Genomic DNA, 23,947 nt, shown 5'->3' with positions numbered 1-23,947 from the left:
AAACAAAGCTGTGAGCCTCCATCCTCATAGCATTAGAACACTGACTACCTATCTATCATTTTATTCTCATATCTCTCCTTTCTGCTGTTCATTACAACTTGAAATCTTTCCCTCCTGCCTTGGGTGATTACTTTTCTGTCTTTCCTCTCTCCATCTCCTTCTCAGATTTGTCTCTTATAATACTTCCTCTGTCAGAATTCCATTGGCAGCAAAGCCCAAGTTCCTCTCTTTAAGAAGCTTGAGGTTTGTCCTGTGCTGCTTGTAGAACGTAAAGTATATGCACTACCTGCAAGGCTGTTAGAGCAGGGATATCAAGACCTTCTGTGTACACACTGCAGATATACAATGTAGCAGCACTGGTGCTAGATTTGTTTGAATGTTCAATAGCCCTAATAAAAAGAGCTAATGGATGTGTATCCCTTAAGTAATCATATTTACTGCGCTTGTTATTTATTCAGAATGCTGTTGAATTTTGTATGATCGCATGACTTTGTTGGTTTCTGAAATCCACTTGGCACGTCCCACACAGCTCCCATATCTTTATTTTTGAGACTTGTTTAACCTGAAGGCTTGCAATGCATCTTTGCTTTAAAGAAATCGTCAGAAGCAAATCACAGTACGGAGAGCTACATTGCATTGAAATGTCCAATTGCAGGCAACAGCTTCTTTGAATTTTGTATAGAATTATATTGAGTTTATCTCAAGTATAGTTGCATGTTGCATCCTGCCAGCAGCCTCATGGTTTCCCACAGATGTCAGAACATTACAGTTGAGCATGTTCCCCTTTTTTGTCCCTGAAGGCCATACTTGGAGGAGCCACGCAATGTGACAGTACAGAAAGGAGCAGAACCACTGGGGATCTCCATTGTGAGTGGAGAGAACGGGGGTGTATTTGTGTCCAAAGTGACAGCAGGCAGCATCGCACACCAAGCTCGTTTAGAGTACGGCGATCAACTCCTCGAGGTACAGCAGCCACCACACTTCAACAGATATCTAGCTGTTGTTTATTGTTTCTTTCTGTGTCTAATGAATCACTGTTGTTTCCAGTTTAATGGAATCAACCTTCGCAATGCCAACGAGCAGCAGGCACGGCTGGTGATCGGGCAGCAATGTGACACAGTCACTATTTTGGCTCAGTATAATCCCCACATGTTTCAGCTGGGCAACCACTCTCGTTCAGGGTAAGAAGGCGAGGGGGAAAGAACACCAATAAAAATAACTTTAAACACAGATTCATTTTGTGAATTTCAGGTCATCAAATGAACCATTCTCTCAAAAAAAAACAACCTGTCAGCACAGTACCAGTAAAGGTTGTTTCAGTATAATGTAAAAAAAAAAAGATGACTGTTATGCTACTATGCAAACTGTTAATACATGAACACATACCGCTGTGTCCACAGCAAACAAACATATTAGGAGTATGCAACCAAACGACAACATACTTCAGTGCCAAATTAACAAAACTGATATCAAGTAACACTAAACATGGAGTAAATATTCAGTGCACAGAGTATGCCACAGCTTTTGTGTCCTTATTTCAACTCCTGTCTTTTTTTACATTTACTTTATTTCCAAAACTTATACTCTTTATTTTTAAGTAATTTTACAAAGATTGGAAAAGATTTTGACTCCTCTCTTGTTGTCCTTAGTTCTCGTATGGAGTCCATCAGCAACCAGCTGACTCCCCGCGACAGCGGAGCCACCACCCCGGACAATCACTCCACCGTCGACACACTGAGTGAGCAGGACGAGGGCACCATGACGCCGCCATCCAAACAGACGACTCCTGCCACCAGCCCTCAAGACTCCTTCAGGTGGGACGGGAACATATTTCTGTTCTCAGCGATACTGCTATTTTTATGTTTGGTGTCTTTTCGTGTTTCATTTTCTGTTTGTATTTCACTTGTGACATTTTTTTCCTGTTTGTCTTGTGATAAGTGACAATTTGTTATTACTGTAGCCAACAAATAAACTTTAAAGCCATTGGTACGCATTGTGGTGGGGCTAAGGTGGAGGGACAGGCAAATTCAAAGCTTGACTGAAAGGTTTTTCTTTAGGCTTCCTGGTTCCAGCACCCGCCGGGCTGCAGAGCCTCGGCTGGTGAGGCTGAAGAGGATCCAGGTGGAGCTGGGAGTTCAGGTCTGTGGAGGAAACCTTTACGGCATCTTTGTTGAGAGTCTGGATGATGATAGCCCTGCTAAGAGTCCTGATGGCCTGCTGCCTGGAGATTTGATACTGGAGGTACCTGCAATGAAATCACTTTAATTAACTAAGAACGTCATGTGCAAAATAAAAATGACTTGGGCAGTTGGTGCCAACACATTATTAGACACAATGTGGGAATAATGACCTCTGCATGCCTTTGCACTGGTCTAGGAGTTTTCGCCTGGCTACCTACGCCACACCTTTCGAAATTTGAAACCTCACGGTCTCATTGAATGAGCATACCCCCATGTTGATTATTTGTTTGTTTTCCTGTACCACCGAGCCAATCACTTCAAAGGTAACAAAGGAAACCGTCATAATTTAATGAGAGAGTACATGAAAAAAAAAATAACAACATGCTAAATACAAATGCTATTAAAAGTGTAAACAAAGAGAAGCTCTGCTCATCCTACTGTAGTTTCATCCACTTTGTGGGTGGCTTTCTGGCATGCGACACATAGTTTAAAGTTCAAGAACTGTTCCATTTTAGCTCCATTTGTCGCAAATAGGCGAGTAAAGTACAACCCTCTATAAACGTCTGGGTTTTTTTTGTGCATTGTTTGGCTTGCTTTTACTGGAAATGATGAGTCATTCTGTGTTGGCAGCCAAGCTCCTTTTGTCAACTGTATAATTGATGTTTCCAAACAGTACAATGGCATCAGCATGAAGAACAAAACTAAAGAAGAGGCTTACCTGGAAATGTTGAAACCAGCTGAAACAATCACATTCAAGGTCCAGAACTGTGTGGACAACCTCTCTGCCATCAAAGAGTCCCGCGGAGATGGATTTTTCATAAGGTACACTCACTATTAATTAAACAATCCAAAAATATGTTGCAGTATGAGACATATCATCATAACCTTCAGTAACATGATGAATGAATGCTTTATTTCGAACATTTTAAAATAATAAAAATAATAAAAACACAAAAACAAACAAAATATTAATTTAACATGTCCGAAAAGGAATAGGAAGAAGCAAAAGCTTATTTAATCCTACCCCCTTTTCCACTACTATATAATAGTCATCATGAATAGGTAAATGTTTACATCATAAAGTATTTATATCATATTTAACACGTTATTTACAATTTCCTATAAGTATATTTACACACCATAAGGTAAAGACATTTTTCTAATGTGTATATATTGACCAAAAAAATAAATAAATAATGTAAGTAACCAACCAAATAAATAAATCTAATGGTTAAAACCCTTCCTCCTCCCTGTATTTTGTGAAAAACATATTTTTGTACCGTTTTTTAAACTGGGTTATACTGTGTACTCAATCTGTTCCACAATTTCACTCCACGTATAGAAATACAAAAAGTCTTTAACGTTGTACGAACACAAAGACGTTTCAAAAAGAACTCTCCCCTCAAGTTATATCCCCCATCTCTATTAAAAAATATGTTTTGAATATTGCCAGGGAGTATGTTGTTTATTGCTTTATACATTATTTGTGCCGTCTGGAAATGAACCAGATAAATTGAATTTCAGTGTTTTTGATTTTAGGAATAGTGAGTTTGTATGTTCTCTGTAACCGGTATTATGAATTATCCGTATTGCTCTTTTTTGCAATATTGATAGTGATGATAGTGTACTTTTATAAGTACTGCCCCAAACCTCTGCACAGTAATTTAGATATGGTAATACAAGTGAACAGTAAAGAATCTGGAGTGATTTGTGGTCCAGAATGTGTTTTGCCTTATTGAGTACGGAAATGCTTCTTGAAAGTTTGTTGTGTACATGTTTTATGTGAGATTTCCAGCTTATTTTGTCATCTTTTATTACACCAAGAAACTTATTTTCATTTACTATTTTGATGTCCACACCGTCCACCTGTATCTGTACTTGAGTACTCTTTTTACAATTACCAAATAATATGATTTTAGTTTTACTGAAGTTTAATGATATGGTTTGTTTTCGTCAAACCACCTTTTTAATTTGCACATTTCTAAAGTAATAATATCCAGTTGTTCCTTTAAATTTCCCCCAGAACAAAAAAATTATTTGTGTCATCTGCCAATAGTACTAATTTTAATATTTTTGATACCTTGCAAATATCATTTATATAAAGAAGAAACTGTTTTGGACCCAATACTGACCCCTGGGGGATGCCACAAGCAATGTCCAAGCATGGCGATGAATAGTCTCCCAAATTCACATATTGTTTCCTGTCTCTTAAGTAAGCTTTCACCCAGTGCAATACTACCCCCCTGATCCCAAACCTTTCCAGTTTGTTGGTTAATATGTTATGATTTATTGTGTCAAAGGCTTTTTTAAGATCTATGAAGACTCCAGTTGCATATTGTTTATTGTCTATTGCATTTGTAATCTCCTCAATTGAATCAATTATTGCCAGTGATGTTGAGCAGTTTGATCTGAAGCCATTATAACTGTCCAAAAGTTCAAAATGATAGATTACAGATGAACTTTAGCAATGTCGAAGAGGCCTAACCAAACAGACACAAAGGAATTCTCATACCACGTTTTGGTGATTTGTGTTTTTGGTTGAGACTGAATTAAATCTGAATCTATGAAAGGGTTGAATCTTAAGCACATAATCTATTTTATAGGCTCTTTAATGTTCATAACCTTCTGTGAAATTGTCTCCCAATCTGTTATGTCCTTGTTTAGAGGTCAGAGGAATGTATTCATCATAACTGCTTCATTGTTCATTTCTTGTCAGAGCACTTTATGAAAGGGTGGCAGAGGTAGAGCAGGAACTGAGCTTTAAGAAAGATGACATCCTGTATGTTGAAGATACGCTACCAAATGGCAATTTTGGCTACTGGATGGCCTGGCAACTCAACGAGAATGCACAGAAGCTAGAAAAGGGGCAGATTCCAAGTAAATACATGTAAGTCCAGCCTATAGTTTACTCTACTTTTACACATTATCAAGCGTTGTTAAAGAACAGAAGTGTGATTACAGTTGAATATGCTGATATATCTCCCTAAGGATGGACCAGGAGTTCTACAGGAGACACGGCATGGCCGATATGAAAGACGATAACAGCACTAGCAAGACTCTGTCGGCCGCTGCACGGAGATCCTTTTTCCGCCGGAGGCTGAAGCACAAACGCAGCGGTTCCAAAGACGGGAAGGATCTGATGGCTCTGGACCACATAAGCATAGATTCTTTACCCATCACAGAAGGTGAGGTATCATCTACTGAAGCAGCTTCATCAGAAAGGCACAAGGAAAGCATCGTAATGATTTGATGAGAATAGTGGGTCCTAGAGTGACCTTTTTTCACAGTAGTAGAGGAAGAAGTATTCCAGAGTGACCTTGTCACAGTAGTAGAGGAAGAAGTATTCCTGCTGTCAACATTTCTAATGTTAATAAAAGGAAAGATTTATTAGCAGAAAGGGAGCCTCCAGAGTTTTGAGAGTTTCCAAAATAACGGTATTCATTGTAAGGAACAGTCAAATCTGGTTTTGCTGTGGGTTGATGATCTTGCATCTCCAGTTTATGGCAAACATTAGATTTGCGGAAAAATAAGTAAAGAAAAGAGAATTACATATACAGCCATAAATAAATGTACTGAACGAGAGAGTCTAGAACAGGTTGTATTCATCTTCTAAAACTCTTAAGTGTCTGAACTTTTTCTCATTGAGCTGAAACGTAGCTGTTTAAATGCTCTGAGATAAATAAGGGCCAGCTGTATCTCTATGCCCTCTTGTGTATTTTGTAACCAATTGTATTTCTGTATTTCCTGCTCAGATGGTGTCAGCCTGATGTACCAGCGGGTTCAGAGGGTGGAGTGCTCTTTCCCCAGACCGGTGCTGATCTTGGGTCCATTAGTGGAGGCCAGTAAGGACATGTTGGTGAAGGAGGCTCCTGCCCAGTTCTGTCGCTGTCTGCCTGGTGAGTCTGTACACACAGAATGAGTCTATTATTTATTTATTTATTTATTTATTTATTTATTCATGAAGGATTTAACATGTGTCTATCATTGTCATACAGATTGGGGTTTCACTAAGAGCTTCTTAGTTAGAAAATTAAAGATGAAATTCATGTAACAAGTAGAGGTAACTTAATCAGTGTGAATTAAACAATTTTTCAAAATTTAATTTGTTTTGCTTCCAGAGATTATGAAGGCATCTCAGCAGGCAATAGAGCGGGGAGTAAAGGATTGTGTGTTCATCGACTACAAACGGAGGAGCGGCCATTTTGATGTGACAACTGTAGCATCAATAAAAGAGATCACCGAGAAGGTACGTAAATTCATCTCACTGTGGATCAAACTGCATACGAGATCTGTCAATATGAATCTGTGGACTAGAAGATTGATAGCAATTGTGTCTTTGTTGAGTTTTATAACTGCTAAGTTTGTGCACTGCTGTCTTTGTAACATTCATTGCAATTAGGAACTAAGTCTCTCTAGATCTAAAGGACTCGTAACAGCACATCTGTGCATCAGTATTCAGATGCAATGAATTGTCTATAATTAATGAAATATGGCTGAACTGCCAATTTGATCAAAATAAAGGATTTCTTTTAATGGTTTTTGATGATGATTTGTCCAAATTTGGAGTCAAGCAGTTATGTGTACTATTTTGTGCTTGACCTGAGTTTAATAAATAAAAAATGCGGCTTCAATGTCAACTTTATGTTGGATGTTAATTATGAATCCAAAAAACATTGCAAAGTATGAGAAACAAATATTAGTCATTTGGCATATTTTTTGCAACATGCTGCTATGAACCACCCCCCATTTCTTCTTCTTTTGCTGTCATTTTTTTCTCATAGGACTGTCACTGTTTACTTGACATTGCCCCTCATGCCATCGAGCGTCTTCACAGCGTTCACATCTACCCAATCGTCATATTCATTCGCTACAAAAATGCCAAGCAGATAAAGTGAGTAATCCCATGACTTGAAAGGTGTTTGTTTCAGTTGCTTTCTTGTCTGAAGACATGTCAAGTGTATGTCAAGCATGCTTTGTGTTTTGGTGCCACTGCTGTTTACCAAACTTTCAGTTTGAAGTTCAGATCCTTCAACGACATGCTGAGAAAATCATTCACCCAAAGCTTTTAGTTCTGGAGGCTGTTTATGAGAATATGTTTGGAAAATGTGATTTTTAACAGACATTTAGGCCAAAAATAATGTCAAAATATGAATTATTAATGCACACATCTCCTCAACATATACTGTAGTGTCTGTAGCATCTAATTTAATTACATGTTCTTATTTTGCAGTTAACTGATCGGACATTAGGTTCATGTGTAATCAAAAATGGAACAGATACAAAGATTATTTGGCATAAATGCTGTCTTTTCCCAGTCAGGAAAATGTTTTGGTCAAGAAAAATAATAGCTCTTATCTATGTTGATGCCAGTTCGCCTTCCAGGAAATATAATTTTTGATTACTCTTATTTAATTTGCTTTCCATCGAGACAGACACTCAGGAAATTGACATCTGCAGAAGTCTTGTTGCTTTCATAATCATATTTATCCTGCAGACACAACAAAAACTAATTGATCAAGCTGATGTGATCACAGTGTCATTAGTTCAGAATCCACAGCCTGCTCTCTCCCACCACCTGCTGAGGTTTTGATAGGAGGATTGTGATATTTCAAAGATCCCTCTCCGTTTTCATTTGTAATCGCTTGGGAAGATTAAATCTGCTGAACCCTAAGCGTGGTAGGAGACGTTGGGGCAAAAAACACCAAAGACCGGTAGTTTATACACACACACACACACACACACACACACACAAAATAAGTGATAAGTAAAGGGTTCGACTCTGACCTGTGGCCCTTTGCTGCTGCTGTCATAAAATGCCGGGCTTAAAAACGGGCTTTCTTGGCCACACGTGCACACACATGCACAAATCTATGAAGTGGTGCAGCATGCTAACATGTTGGAGATTGATTCCTGCTAAGCTTTCGCTGTCATCAGCTGAGTGCCAGCTGTCCAGGGAGAGCTCGCAGGGCCTGTGGCTCCGCTTTGTGGTTTGGGCGGCTAAAACACTCGCCTGCCGCAGCCTCCACATACACACAAATGCACCTCCCACTGCCTGCCTTCTGTAGCGATTGACACAAGCTCAGGCTTTTTCATGGGTTTCTTAATCCTCTGGGAGGCATCAGCAGACCAATATGTTGGCTGCATACAGAGTGCCAGGGAGAGATGGGAGTGGGATTCCAGGTTAGTTTAGCAGCTCCCAGTGGATGAAGACTGGGGTACAAGTTGTCACTTCTTCTTCTATGACTCTGTGTGCACATATGGAGTGAACCAGTGGACTGGAAGGGTTTGCAGTAGAGAGATCTTATAAAGGCTCTGTAGTGGTTTAGACTTGCTGTAGGTAGCACCTATCTACAGTAGGTTGTATGGTTTGATGATATAAATTAGAGATTTTGCTATACCATATATATTAAAATGTCCCTTTAATACACTATGATTGTTTTAGTCCATTGTGCTCAATGTTTCAGCTTAATTATATTGTAGTTATTCTTAATAGAATTATCAGGACATGCAGCCCTTTGCTGCATGTCATCCCCTCTCTCCCTCACCCATTTCCTGTCTCTCTTCAGCTGCTCTAATAAAGGAAAACCCCTAAATAACATATATAAAAAAAGAATTAACAGGACATTTTTCTTTTATTAATTTACGTATTAAAAATCATGAAATACATTAGTATTAGTACACCAGTATTGTCACGCATATGCCGACAATGTTATCCATATCACCCCCTAGTACCTCAGTATGAAGTCATATCCTACAGATACACTTGATGCAACGCAGTTGTTGCAATGCAAATTGTACCATCCACACACACACACACACACACACACACACACACACACACACACACACACACACACACACACACACACACACACACACACACACACACACTCATCAAAAGACAGATTGGAATTTTAGGTAGGCTTGAATCCATTTAACAATCATGCAATCACAATGCCAAGACATGGAATGGGAGATGTTGTAGGAGTGAGTAGAGCAAGCCACTTTAAAGCGATTCAATAAGAACCCATGTTCAAAAATGATTTACTAGTTTTGATTAACGCAGAATCGTAACACGGTGCAATACCAGGGTCTAGAAGCAGTCAGTGTGTGAAGTGTGATTTTCAAGGATGCTGATGTTTTCTCTTCAGAGAGCAGAAGGACCCTTTGTACCTGCGGGATAAACTCTCACAGAAACATTCCAAGGAGCAGTATGAGGTAGCACAGAAAATAGAGCAGGAGTACAGCCGCTTCTTCACAGGTTGGTGGAAATTACTTATTTTCTCTCTGATGTACTAAAGATAGCATGAATACAGGAAATGCAGTAACAACAGTCATTATTTTGAGCTTATAGAGACATCCATGGTGCTCTATAAATGTACTACATCAGGTATTAAATGTGTATATGATGAACAATTTGAGTGTTATTGCAGAGCTGAACACCAGTGTGTAAATAAAAGTTCATCTTTTTAACCCTTGTATTACCGGCGCAGATCGATTTTTAAATTGTAATTTTATGAGACCTTTAAGCACTACAAATAAAAATAAAATACTTCTCCATTCTATTGCGATGGTGGCAGAAATCTCAGCAGCTGATATCTCAAAACTAAACATCAAATAAAACCAAAACTAACTGCACAGATATCAGTCCGGGTAAGTGGTATTTGGGTGAACTGGCCCTTTAAGGCAGAGTCTGTTGCATAGAAAGGGTCTCTTATACCAAAAAGAAACCAGAATACACAAATAAAATGAGCAAACCATCTAGCAAACACAGTTACAATAAGTTCCTGGTAACAAGTATGAAATTTGAATACGGCCTACTTTAACCAATGTGAGTTTCCGACAGCACTGAAGGTTATCTGAGGTTTTTGGAGCACAGTATCTCTGTGGTCTTTCGCAGATCAGACACACAGTTTTGGTATCTGGAGCAGCAGCCAGTCTGACAAACCTGACTGCCCAGCTGATTAATGACTCTATAAAAAGGAGAAGATTTATGGGGAAGGGCAATGGAAATGAACACATAACGCCGCTGATCCCCTCTAACAGAGAGAGGTGGCCGGCCAACTTCTGCACATGAGCCACGACGATGAGAACTGCAATAATCAGCAGATATAAATCTGAGTATCTGGTGGCATGAAATGAAGTTGATCACATCCCTGTAGTCCGAAAGCCTAGGACTGAAATAATTTGGCTGCACAGTCCTATTTGTCCATGAGAACATTAGTGTTATTATTATTGTGAAACTATTAGACAGTGGACAGAAAGTTGGTCAACAAGGTTTTGATGCTTGTTTCTGTTTTATATTATTGAAAATTTAATATTTTTTGTGGTTTTGACTGTTACTTGGACAATACAAGCATCATGAATATATCACATTTGGTTTTGGGAACTTGTAATGTGCATTTTTCTAGAACTGAAAAAACAAAATAAATTGATTAGGCAATCAACAGAAAATCCATCTGCAGCATACCACTGCGTATGTGGGGGAAAGCCTTTTGTGGTTTCAGAGGGAGCTGTCAGAAGTCTGATACAAATTTAAAAAATGAAAAAATCTGGGGGTAAAGGGTTTGTGAGAAGTGAGCTCCTCATTTCTGCTTGAGGCTAGCTCAAGGCTACATTAGCTGCTACTAGCATAACACCCAAATCTCTGACACAACTGTTGGGGGTTGACTTGCATTATGGTAATGTAGGCAGTAGGTACCAGGTTGTGCAAGGAAGAAGAAAGCATCAAATAAGAGAAGTCAATAAGTTATTTATTTAAAAAAAATGTTTTAACTGTTCATCGTGTCTCAATGAGACAATGCTATCAGGAGTGCTGTTCTAAATCGGTGTTGTTCTGTTTCAAACAAGAAGAAAATAATCATTTTAAGTTGAAGCCCAACATTCACAATTGTCCAACATTTGATAGACAAAGGATAAATGGATTGATCAAAAAAGACAGATGAATTGATAATGAGAATAATCACTAGTTGCAGCCCTCGATGCACATATACAGAAGCAAAGTTTCAGCCAAATCTGGCAGAAATACTTAACACTCCTCATGTGCATATCCCCCTCCCCCCCTTTGTTGCAGGCGTTGTCCAGGGAGGCAGCGTCTCCTATATTTGCACTCAGATCACGACCATCGTGGAGCAGGAACAAAATAAAGTACTGTGGATTCCAGATGGAGCACCATAGAAATTTCACCTCAACTTTCACCGCACGTCACTCCAAAACATCAAGAGAGGATATGATTTTTTTATTATGGGATACACAGTGAATCGGTACAGCTAACAGACATCATGGTTAACTCCAATGCTTTTTCACATACAGCAATATCAGCACTGATGATGATGATCATGTAATCTTCCCACTACAATAGTGATGTACTGTACTACAGATAGATTTGTTTACACTAGTATTTAATACTTGAATGTTTTATTTTCAGTAGCACTCCTTTTAATCCCACTTTGTCCAATGAATATGTCGGACCACAGGAAGTCTGCATCGATGCAAACTGAAGACTTTATTCTTAAGATAGAGTGGACCACTGTGTTCCCTTCTCTATATTTATACGTATTTTCCTGCCATTTAATTTATCTAATCAAATCAAAGATGTTGGTTATGAACTTTTGTTATACAAATGTAGTTGTCTAGTTAATAGGAAGGATGATATTTTCCAAATAATGTTCTTATTTATAGAGAAATTGGGGCAGATTTGCTTCCATTCTTCACATTATGTTGCAGTCTTCTGTTCTAGGTTGCTCTCTGATGGCACTGTTTTTTGTCATCATTTCAGTCCTCAAAAATAATATTGTGCCAAGCTAAAATATGTTTGCTAATCACTATCCATTGTTGGATTTATTAACACTACAACTTCCATTATAAATCACACAGCAGGTATTTTCTTTTCACCACAGTTTGTCTACTGGTTACTGGTATTGCCAATACTGTTCCTCTGTGTCAAGTGGATTTTTAAGAAGGGATATTTTATTTGTGGTTCACACTTTGCTGTCAACTAAATGCATTTACATGCACCTCTTGGATTTTCAGTACATCACATTGTCAATATTTCATGTTCAAGTTGGATGAAACACTTTAGGTCTTCTCCTAATGAAGTTTAATATTTCTATAAAATATTAAAAAAAAGAGTAATGGAATGCAAGTTGTCTGTGTTTGCCATTGAAAAACAGTCGGTGTTTACTCATCTGATAAATTGAATTACATCCTCAGCTTCTGATAGAAAGTTGGATCTCAACGATCAATGCACTTTTTGTCCACTAGGGAGAGTAAACCACCACTGTGTGAAATGGTAAGATGTCCTTTTATCACTTTCCATACCACATTATCATGGCTGCCTACTCTAGAGAATACTCTCAACCATTGACTTGTTTAATAACTCTCCAGTCGATATAGGTACACATTGTTTTTATTCCAAAGTCAAACAGCTGTGCTGCTCCTTTTTACTGTAAGAGCTATAATATGCTTGAAATGCTGCTGTCCTGAAGTATTAAGTTCATACTTTGAGGATTTTGTTTAACCCTTAATAGACACATATACGTTATGATAACATGTTAAGTTTAATCTCTGCTTCAACATCTTCAGAAGTTAATGTACTTTTATTGGTTGCCCAAATACTATAATTTAGAACAAGGAAACTCGTGTTTTAGCCTATATGTTTAAAAAAAAAAAAAGAGAGAAGAAAACGGACATGGCAATTGTATGGCCCAAGTAAGAGGACAGTGTCTCCACAGAACTAATAGTTTCAAAGTAAGATGGAGGTAACCACAAAGTTAAAATCATCAAAGATTGATGAAGCGGTCACTATAAATAACCAGACCTCCAGATAAGCATCGACGTCTGCTATTGATGGCTCCTCCCCCGCTACCTGTAAATCTGCGATGCCATCTCCCGACAAATGGATGTGACAAGCGGCCGTCGGAGACCGAGAAAGACTAAATCCGCTCTTCAACACAAGAACCCTCCATTTTTTTTCAAACGACATTTCCTTTAAGGATATCTATAAACTGCGAGCTTTAACGCGAGGAGCGCATTCAACAGTGCGCGGCGCGGAGCTCAAGTAGCGGACCTGCTGGGAGCTGCGCTGTTAAACAAGGTGGAGGAGTGAGTGAATCCCTCGACTGCCGAGGACGACACGTCTCTTCAACATAATAATAATAATACTTAAACAGTATTACCCATCGGGGATCAGGACAATCCTGAGTTTTTGAGCAGTTTGCAAGAAAATTTGATTTTTTTTTTTTTTTTTTTTTACGCACAGATCAAACGGGTGACGCGCAATTCCAGCCATGAACGCGCATCGCGAGGCGCACGACTGATATATTGATTACAAAGGAAGTTTTTTTATTGGTATTACTGTGCGTGTGTCTGCTGTCGCCTTAACTTTTACGTCCTTGCTTAGTGGAGCCAGATGAGAAGGCAAGGGAGCGGAAGGTGGTTGACTTAACATGGCTGAGCCGCTGGGGCATCAGGGGGCGCTGGCTGGAGCTCCCCAAAGCGTCTGAATCCCAGTCCAGTTGATTGTTTTGGGTGCTGGCAGATGACCAGAGGCCGATAATGTCGAAGAGGGAGAAATTCAACCCGGATCCGTCCATTCACATATCCAAGATGAATGTCATCATTCCGTTTACATCAGATGTGCCCTGTGACAGCAACGGCCAGCGGATGTGGTGGGCTTTCCTCGCCTCCTCCATGGTCACTTTCTTCGGTGGTCTCTTCATAATCCTCCTGTGGAGAACTCTTAAATACATGTGGACTGTGTGCTGCCACTGTAATGCCAAAAAGAAGGTACGCCCGGTCATTTCATAAACCACCACACCCCAATGAAATGATTTATTTATTACAGGGGCTTTTGTTTAGTAGTGAGCGCTGGACTTCAATGTGTTCAACCAGTTTGATTTATGAAATGTGCTCGTAATTAAATCTGGCCTCATCGACCGAGAGCTATAGTGCATGACTTGAATAATGCACTCTGCTACTTTTGGCTTAATGTCGCACACTGTAACAAATAGATACCATTACACTAAAACGATTTCACCCTACTGGTGAACGATAGTGTGTTAAGGCAGATTTTTAGTTATAAATGCAGCTGACACTTGTTGGTGGATCATTAGGCCTACGTCCATCCATTAGGTTGGTCTGAAAATGATCCAACACACAAGCCCGTTACAATTATTATAAACTACTTCTCGTCTAACTATTTATTGATATTTGAATATGTAATTGAAATCGTTGCACAAAATGGCAGATTTAAATATTACTGTAAGGATTTCGTCACGTTTTTTTTTTTTTTTTTTATCATCTCTGTTCTGTTTCATAATAATATAAATAATCATAATCCTCTTTAAAAAAACATTTTCAGATTTGGACTTGTTATGGTGTTAATGGAATATTTAAAGGGTTGACACACACACACACACACACACACACACACACACACACACACACACACACAAACATTTCCCCCTTCTAATATCTTCTTTTGTGATTAGTCATGCAGATAATTTAGTTTTCTTTGCCCAGGTTTTAGGATATTTTCCCATAGAGATTTCTGCCTCCACCCAGTACAACAGAGGTGCATTGAATATCATGAGGGCTACTGAAAACCGTTCTTGTTATTCTGGATCATCCACAGACCACCCTGTGAACATTTTGCACCATAACTACTTTTCTATTGAATAATTAATCCCAATGAAAACTGTTCAATCAGAGTAACAGAGAAACATCCTGGGAAGAGATGTTGCTGTTGAATCTTATTTCCCAATGCTGTGACCAGAACAAACCAAATCTCATTCACTACCCTTTCATTGGGGGTGAAGACACAATTTATTTTGTAATTTGAATGAACTCACACTTTTAAGATTTTAGTGCCAGAAGCAGACATTTTTAGAAACTTTAGGATTCAAAATGTTAAAAAAGTGAGTCTTGCCTTTAAGACCAATGGTACATGTAATTTAACCAGTCAATAGTCATCCATAGCATCCCATAACATCAACATAGTCTGAGGTCATTATTATTTGCTGCGTGAAACCCTCCAATGAACTGTGCAGCACCATTTGTTTGACACGTTTCCAAAAGTCAGGAATAGTTTCGCCTGTTTAGGACACACAGAGTGTGTCAGCTGTCATCCATTGTTGGAAGTCCAACAGATATTCTCTTACCAGTGATGTGTATCACACAGTGTGGAGGCTAACACTCATGCCACTGTGTAATCCCCAGAAATCATTTTCATAACATTTAAGGCAGACTGCCACTAGATTCTCTGTTTCACAATTGTTACGACACCATCTGCCCGAGGCCGGTCGCAGTCCTGCATTAGTAAAGAAATATCTTGCAGTTTTTCTGTTGTATGGAGTGTTCATCGGGCTCAAACTCTTCAAGTTCATATACCTCTTCCTATAGTAAAGGACAAAAATGGACTAGTTGATACAGGAGCCACAGATGTAGCAGTTTATCTTTTTACCTAATGTATGTATGTGCATTTATCTCTCAGACAGGCAGGGAGGACGAAGAGAAATGGCCATAGCTGCATGCAGGGTGGTGCTGACCTTTTGAAGGGAGATGTCTGTTTCATTTCCTTGCTTTGGTTGAAGCTGGTTACAATTAGGGCTGCAACTAACGACTACTTTCAGTGATTCATCTGCTGATATATTTTTGTATATTTAGTTAATCACATAGTCTTTAAGATGTCTGACCGAGAAGAGCTGCAAATCTTCACATTTGAGAATTATTCTTTGCTTGTTATGACTTAAAAGAAAGATCAGCGTTTCAGCTCTAGTTACAAAATTTAAAAGAATCCATTAGCTTGCATCCAAATCTTATTTATACATGGAACAGAAATACATCTGTGAAAATAAGATCAGGGTGAGGTTGTTGCTTTTAGAGTCCACAGTCGAACACTGTTCATGTGTGAATACAAGAGAGCAGTCAGATTTTGTTCAGATTGTGCCTAGTGAAGCTGTTGAGCTCCACCAACCTGTTGTGCTCCTCTGTGGGAGTCAGACAGAGATGGGTCAGTCTTTCACTTCCAATCTTCCCCTCTCAGCCTTTTGCTCTCATTAATTTCATAACTTCTGCCCTGTCTTCTTCTCAACCTCTTTTTCTCATCCAAGAATCAACCTTCCTCCAAAGTGTCAGAAATGTAGTGTCAGGCGCATTATGTGCCATATGAATCAGGGTTTTTGTTGCTAAGCAACTAGCAAGCAAAGGATTTCATTATAAGAGTAAATCTCTCTCTGCAGTTGTCTAGGCTGTGAGATGTGGCAGGTTGTGTTGGAGGAACACCTCCCCACTCCCTCCCGGTCTGTGCATGTCATTAGCAGCCCAAACATGGAGCTTTTAGTGCACACTGTTATCGTTCATAGATGGGAGTTGATAATCAGTTTCCTCCTTTTCTGATTTTCAGTTGGTTTTCCACCCTGCTGGGTGTTCGCTGCCCCCTGTTCTGTTCTGTTCTGTTCTGTTCTGTTCTGTTCTGGCAGCTCTTATGTCTCTGAGACTTGAGCCCAACTGTGGAGCTGCCTTCCCAGTCTGATGGTAATCGATGAAACTTGAAATAGTTTGAAAGGTTCTGATGAATGACGGCTATTATCTGTCTGGGAAGATGAATGAAACTGTGTTTATTGTAAATGGCACTGTACTCACGATGGAAGGATGACGAGCTGTGACAGCTTCTAAGTCATTTTTCAGACTCACAGTGTGCAAGTTTCATTGAAGGAAACACAGTGGACTGCTGTTCAAAAGTAGATGTGGCATTGGTCGATGTGTTGTGTGTTCAAGATATCGAGCACACATTGAAGGCCCCTCACCACCCCATATTTAGATCTTGATGAATTACCATGAAATTTTGTACAAGCATTAATGGTTCCCTCAATATGAATTCTAATAACAGTGGAGATCCCCTGACATTTTCTCTACCACACACTATGAGGTTGACATTTTTGGTTTTGAGTGAAATGTCCCGACAACTATTTGAGGGATTGCAGTGAAAGGTGCTACAGATTTTCAAGGTCCCCTAACTTTTCATAAAGGGTCATCATCAGGTCACCATTTTAATTTGTCCAATACTATGACTACATACCTGCAAAACTAACATTCCCATCAGTCTCAGCTGTACTTTGTGTATGGTGCTAATTAGCGAATGTTAGATATTGTTGATATGTTAAATATTATTAGCATGGATGTTAGCATTCGGCTCAAAGCACTGCTGTGCCTACTGTAAGTAGAGAAAGCGGCTAGACTGGCTGTAGAGTCTAAGTAGAGAATATTTATTTTGTATTAAGTTTAATTTTCTATATTTTTTTCAAATCAATATTTGTTTCATCAATTACATTAATTTACATATTTTTTTCATTATTTATGTTTATATTCATGTTATGTTGTTGATTTTTTAGCGTTTAGTTGTATGTTGTACGTGTACATTGTTTATGTGAAAGTGTCTTGTTCTGCTAGAAATACTCTTTTTCAATAATTAATAGGGGTTTCACCATTTTCCAAATCCATGATTCGAGTTGACTCTGATTTTAAGGTCACAATTTGATTAAAAAAATAAATAAATCAGCAGTTTGGCCACAATAGATGGTAAAAGGGTACTTTACAACACCAAAGTTTCTTAGAGTTTACGAGGTACACCTGAATGCACCATGAAGTCTTGTCAAAGCCCCAGCCCACACCTGGGTGTTGTTTGTTAATGAACTACTAGGGAAGGCAACATGTTGGCACACTGGGGACTTCAGGGAAGCGGAAGGATTTTCCAGTTCTGTTGTTTCTCCGACATTTCCTGCAGTGGACATGGTGTCTGGAAAAGTGCAGCTGCAGACTACCAGTAAGCTAACATTATGCTGTGTCTTTAGCTGCATGCTACCGGCCTGCCTGTGTGTTCAGACGTGCGCAAGTAGGCGAGAGTGGGAGAAAAAAAAACAAGTGGGAGATTGCTGATCCTGCTTTTGATTTCGATGATGGAAATTGATTGCTCATTTCAATTGATTTTCGATTTAGAATCAAAACTGTGACACCTGTCACTGACACCACTAATGATTACCTTTTACTGTGTGATGTCTTTACATTGTGTACATTTCTGGTTTAATACTGTTTTCTTTATGTCTAAAAAGGCATGTTATGCACTGCACATTCAGAGTGTCATGTACATCTTCTGGCAGTGACTCAGTGAGATGTGTCAGGTGCATTGGGGGTTGGTGGGGTGATTTGAGGATTCAGATGGAGAGTCACTCTCATGCTGCTTTAAAGTACCATCTGAAATATTGTAATTATGAGCTGAGTGCTTATGATCCAAAAGTAGTAATTACGAGTCAGAAAGTTGGAATAGCTGAGTGGCACTTTGCTATCTCGCTCACACACACACACACACACACACACACACACACACACACACACAATGGCAACAAGTCAAGTAGAGTGAATATTAATGCTGCACAACATAAACTACTTCAGCTATCATAGATTATTTTTAAAACTAGCATTTTTTGTTTATCTGTAGCCAGGAGCTTTAACACATTATTCTTCAATATTAACTTTGAAGAAGAAGCACTTTATTTATTTAACGTTGAGAGTCTAGACCTTCAATCTTTGGACAATAATCTCTGCAATTTAGCTTGTCAGGCTACTTCTACTCTGTAAAGAAAGCATATATATTCCTTGTAATGTCTTTTTAATTGGCTGTGTAATTTGTTAAGCAGGTATTAGCTACTCACATTGCACTATATAAGCAGCATGCTGCAGCTTGGCTGTCATTGCACCATCTGGGATCCAACAGGTCTCAGATTAACACAAATGTTAAACATCTCGACAGTGCCAGAGCCTGCTCTGTGGCTTTTTCTCAGTCAGAAAGACAAAAGATACACTTGATTATGTTGCAAGACAAGTTTTAGGAAATGTTTAAGTATGTATACATGTTATTTTAATATATGTTTGTAATAAAAGTCACACTTTTAGGAAAAAGGAAAAAATCACTCTGCTCTACTGGCTTGTGCTGACAGTCCTTAACCATTTTCACTGATTTCCATAGCCACATTTCACTGTTTTGCTGTTGCATACACTTTTCAACAATTTCAAATAGTTTGTGATAAAGTTCATCAACAGGTGAGTCATTCATTAATACCCAAGCATACTACTCGTGTCCAATTTTAGCTTCTAATTCCACATAAAGAGCGGTGGTGACCTGCTGACTAGAGGCCCAGTTTCCCTGCTCTTTGATATTTGTATTCATGTAGATAATAACAAAGTAATTGTGTTCATTCATTCAGTGAGTCATTGGTTGGAAGGGCATGGGGCAAAGTGCCAGACAATACAGGTAATACAGACATTCTTCACACAGCCAAGGGGCCATAGATCAGTTATGAGACTCGGCTATTTCAGGAAGTTTTTTTCTCCTCTGAGAATGTCTTGATTTATTATTAATGTGATCTATATTAATACATTTTTAAATAATATATTCACTTTTGCAGGAATTGTGTCACAACCCACATGTTCTATTCTAGTTTAATGTGCTCGCCGTTTGAGAAATGATCATGGTGGATCCTGAGAATAGGCTAGCTAATGCTGATCAATGACTTGTGGTGTCAGGAGGACTAGATTTAGGCGACACAGTGAAACCTATATTTGGAAGTTCAGACTATTGATCAAAGTGACAAGGAGGAGATGTGCTGCCTGAGTCGGTGTAATGACTACATCTACTCTTCTGGTGTCTGCTGCTATTAAAAATGTATCCCGTCTATTTTCACTTCATTAAAATAAAGTCCAGTGGAAGATTGTCGAACCCTCTTGATGTGTCGATAGCTAACTAAAACTACAACTTCTACAAAAGCAAATCTCACATCTGCAATAGGCTTTTATGATTATTAACTAGTATTATAAATATTATAAATACTAAATCAGCATTTTTCCTGCAGGAAGGAATTTAAATGTGAAAAATGCAGCTCTCCATCTTCACATTGAAGGTATCTTCCTGCACGTGACCTTAAGACCCTGACCCTTTTAAAAGAATAATTGGACAGAAGCATGTCATGAATCACAAATCATTGATCTTTGAACTCTACCTTTAACTGGCATTAAAAATATCATGGTCAAAGTGTTTTCAGTGTACAATTTTAGATTTGGTCATTAAAGTGCTGGGGAATAACAGTGTGATGCCAATTAAGCCTTCTTAAATTGCTTCCCTCAACACAGCCTGTGTCACTTTATTCATTAAAACAGGGAAGGAAAGTGCAGCGTCAGATTAATACTGTACATCAAGTTAAGTGTTTCATAGAGTTATGTGAGTAAGAAAGTCAGAGGACACTTCATATGAATTGTGGCGTTATTGCACAGAAAACAAAGAATCCTGCACACTGGCCATCACTTGTACTTTATTTACAACGACAACAATAAGCTCTTCAGATATAAAAAACAAACAAATACTCTGCTCTTTCAACTGTAAATATACATGATTTACCAATATTATGGAAAGTAGATTCACATCACACCATAAGGCCCTCTGGGGATTTTAAGTTGTTTTTTTTTTTTTTTCTACAAATGATTCCCCTTTTACACAATGTAGCCAATTCAGATGATAGAATAAGACACTATAGGCAATCTTTAAATGAAAAAAGCCTAATAATCAAAATATTAAAAACATTCATATTACCAAAAACAAATACTTATAAAAAAAAAAAATCAAAATGTATATATCAATGTGTCAACAGTTGAAATGTATCTGATCAAGAACACCTTAAATGTACAGAGCCCCCATCTACACCAAAATACTAAATTAATTATGAAGAGTTTCAATTATGCAATTTGATTGGTCAAATTCCATAAAGCATGTTTCTTTTTGGGTGTCTTCTGTATTCACACTTTTTTCAGTGATTTATTATTGCACTTCCATAAGTTTGTGGGACTTGCGAGAATTACAGATTCATAAACGAACAATCAAAATCAAGGCTGAGATAACTTGAGCATTAGTCCATAGGATGGGTCAAGCTCCAAAAAACACTGAATCCTACATTTATAATAATGCCAACTGGATAGTTTTTTTCATTAGAGACACCTTGCCTCTTAAAGGTGCTGCACTCAATATTTAGAACATCAATATAGCTGTAGACAGTAAATATTTGCTATGGAGTAATACGCTGAGTAGAAAATGAAGTCACACTTCCTCTGTGCGTGTTGTAATCTGAGCTTCTTTGTTTAAAAGCTGGCCTGGTCGCGCGTGCATGCGAGTGCCTAGTGGGTTGGTGTCTGATGCCAAGGGCCATGAAGAAGTGTTGGTATTTGACGAGTTGGGGATCGGTCTGTGAGAACCGTGTGGATGCGATCCCAACCCACTTTTTTATCTGAATATCGAGTACAGCCCCTTTAAATACCCTCATCTTTTAAACTCTATGCCCCAAATTATGTTGAGGTCATAATGCTTTAACCAAAGTGTCTGTTGAATGGTCGAACATCTTCAGCTTCAAGACACAGCTTCATTAGTTGTTATGGCCAGTTAACCGCTGTGAAACTAGAGGCCTATGTTCCTAACAGTTTAACACTTGCAGGCTGCTGCTGTTCTTTTTCCTTTTAGTCTCTAACCCATAGTCTGATCCATTCACCCTGATCTCCTTAAGGGGATTCAAAAGTGAGATTTAACTAAAAATTCCCCCAGAGGCTCTGTTTCATGACCAGTCTAATAACATTTTTGGACCTTGCATGGTCTCACTGGCTTGATTCACAGTGTGAAATAGCTGCTTCGAAAGTGCCTTATTACCCATTTTATTATAGCAAAACACGCTGCACTTTACACCCAAATTTAAACTAAACTGAGTGCAAAATACTGTCTGAAAACAGCTGATACCTTTCCGTTCCTGTGTCTCGTTAGCTGCTTTAGCTACTAAGTGAGCTGGACATGCTATTATAGTGTCATCAGGTCAGTGCTGCAGGGCTCTGGACAGGCATAGGAAGTGTAACATGGTCTGCTGGTGGTCATGCCTGTCTCTCACTAATGGCACTAAACGTGATTGAATTTCTTACTGCAGCCAGCTATTTCATAATAATAATGGAGACAGTTGAAATGCGTGCCGTGTGGTTGGGCACCATTATGAAACATGCTAAAACCGTTTTATACATTAAAATGTGTAAAATACGTAAGAACTATAATGCTATTTCCATTTTCTGAAACCTGATCATTGTCGCCACTATATTTCTGAGGGAAAAAATTAACTTTTTACTCCACATTTATCAGCACAGAACATTTGTTGAGCTCATCAAGATTGTTCACGCTTTCGATTAATATATTGTTATGATAATTAGTATAGTAAGACATAATAACATAACGTGTAGGGTGCCCTTAAGCCTTTATACATTCCTTTTTTGCATAGAATACTAAGCTATTAAAATAATAATTGTTGGCATGATTTTATAAATCATCTTTTAATGTAAACATACATCTGGCACAGTGAATCCTTAGGATTAACTATATCTGTTGATTGCTAACTTAGTGACTACCTTACCTATAGACCAGTAAGCCTGTCATCAGTGGGGATTTATATTTGCTAGTAATATGTTGGATTCATGTTAAATGTTAAAAAATTATCTCTGCTATAAAGGATGTGTCTGCTGTTGTTTAGCAAACATTACTCAAAGTAGTCAGGGACTATTTTCAGTGGCAGATTAATACACTTTTGGTGCTTTATAGAGTATTTACAGCTGCAAGATGCTACGGTAATGAAGGAACATGTCACCTAATGCAAGAGTGTGGCTCAATGTGTTTTTGGACAACAATGCAGGCTCTATGGCACAGAGGAATATATCAGACTTTAGCTACACAGGCAATGCTTAGAAAAATATATCACAAGACTAATGATCTAAAAACACATAAAGGAGCCATATCTTTGCACATGATGGCATGTTCCCTCATTACGATGAACATTGGCACTGCAGTTTAACTTAGTTTGATCCTATATACAACGTCCTTAAATACTCACTAGTGCGCAGACTCTGCAGTTAAAAATAGTTCCCAACAAATACACCATTTACTCCTGCTTGAGTAACGTTTGCTAAAAACGTACAATGCCCAGCTGTGTGAAGCTATGTATATATGTGTGAGCCGTTTGTACAGATTTACATCTCCAATAGGAACCAATGTGCTTGGGACTGAGAGCTGGGGAAGTCCGAATCCCAATCACAAAAATATAGAATATTGATCTCAGCTATTTTCCCACCCTTCTTCCTAAACAAGACCTGTTGTTTCATCACAACTGTGTACCACATAGTACTCCATATGTTGCAGACCATATCCATTCATTTATTCCCTAATTTCAGTGGTGCTACACCCCCTCCAGCTTTACAAAGATTTATAATGGAGTGGAAGCACAGCACATGTTGTGTGGTTGCATGCCAGGAGTTCTTTGAAGCTATAGCTGCCCTATCTCTGGGACACATAGCCCATTCTGTATTTGGAGAATGTGGCATGTTGAGCTATTGGGCATTAACACTACAACAAAAAGACTGGCGCAATAGTGTTCACACACATTAATGGAAACCATATAAGCTGTAACTTTTAACTGTGAACAGTTTTTTTCCTCCCCTAAAACTGTGTGAAGTGCATCAACTAATCCCACAGGACTAGCAGAGCTGCAGGAGAAAGGCCTCAGAGAGAGGGAGTGATGTGACACCATTAAGGTAGAGAAGAAGTAGGATGTCACAGGGTAAAGAGTCTAAGTCGTGTTAGCCTTGAGGCTGTGGGGTGTGCATCAGGGAGCATAGCCAACCTCTGCATCCTGTCTCGATTTCCT

The 23,947-nt window shown here is 38.7% G+C and overlaps 2 protein-coding genes across 31 annotated transcripts in view; both read left to right on the top strand.

Moving 5' to 3' along the window:
• Positions 1 to 12,319, top strand: part of LOC116061150 (disks large homolog 5-like) — a 37,056-nt gene extending 24,737 nt beyond the window's left edge. For 2 of the 3 annotated variants that reach the window (XM_031315079.2, XM_031315078.2), the window contains exons 22-34: positions 166 to 243; positions 801 to 963; positions 1,048 to 1,181; positions 1,650 to 1,814; positions 2,058 to 2,241; positions 2,854 to 3,002; positions 4,897 to 5,067; positions 5,169 to 5,365; positions 5,933 to 6,076; positions 6,299 to 6,426; positions 6,962 to 7,071; positions 9,332 to 9,441; positions 11,254 to 12,319. In XM_031315079.2, the coding sequence (XP_031170939.1) occupies positions 166 to 243; positions 801 to 963; positions 1,048 to 1,181; positions 1,650 to 1,814; positions 2,058 to 2,241; positions 2,854 to 3,002; positions 4,897 to 5,067; positions 5,169 to 5,365; positions 5,933 to 6,076; positions 6,299 to 6,426; positions 6,962 to 7,071; positions 9,332 to 9,441; positions 11,254 to 11,357 (1,837 nt within the window). In that variant the 3' untranslated portion in view covers positions 11,358 to 12,319. The remainder of the gene's footprint in view (positions 1 to 165; positions 244 to 800; positions 964 to 1,047; positions 1,182 to 1,649; positions 1,815 to 2,057; positions 2,242 to 2,853; positions 3,003 to 4,896; positions 5,068 to 5,168; positions 5,366 to 5,932; positions 6,077 to 6,298; positions 6,427 to 6,961; positions 7,072 to 9,331; positions 9,442 to 11,253) is intronic. The other variant, XM_031315080.2, reaches the window with a different exon arrangement.
• A 728-nt stretch (positions 12,320 to 13,047) lies between these two features.
• LOC116060962 (calcium-activated potassium channel subunit alpha-1) overlaps positions 13,048 to 23,947 on the top strand; it is a 93,716-nt gene continuing 82,816 nt past the window's right edge. For 8 of the 28 annotated variants that reach the window (XM_035997715.1, XM_035997711.1, XM_035997709.1 and 5 more), the window contains exon 1: positions 13,051 to 13,967. In XM_035997715.1, the coding sequence (XP_035853608.1) occupies positions 13,737 to 13,967 (231 nt within the window). In that variant the 5' untranslated portion in view covers positions 13,051 to 13,736. Of the gene's footprint in view, positions 13,968 to 23,947 lie in introns of all 28 variants that reach the window. The other 20 variants (XR_004896396.1, XM_035997707.1, XM_035997705.1 and 17 more) reach the window with 4 other exon arrangements.

The sequence above is a fragment of the Sander lucioperca genome, chromosome 22 (genome assembly GCF_008315115.2).
Source record: "Sander lucioperca isolate FBNREF2018 chromosome 22, SLUC_FBN_1.2, whole genome shotgun sequence".
Classification (NCBI taxonomy): domain Eukaryota; kingdom Metazoa; phylum Chordata; class Actinopteri; order Perciformes; family Percidae; genus Sander; species Sander lucioperca.
This window is presented reverse-complemented; position numbering and strand designations above follow the sequence as displayed.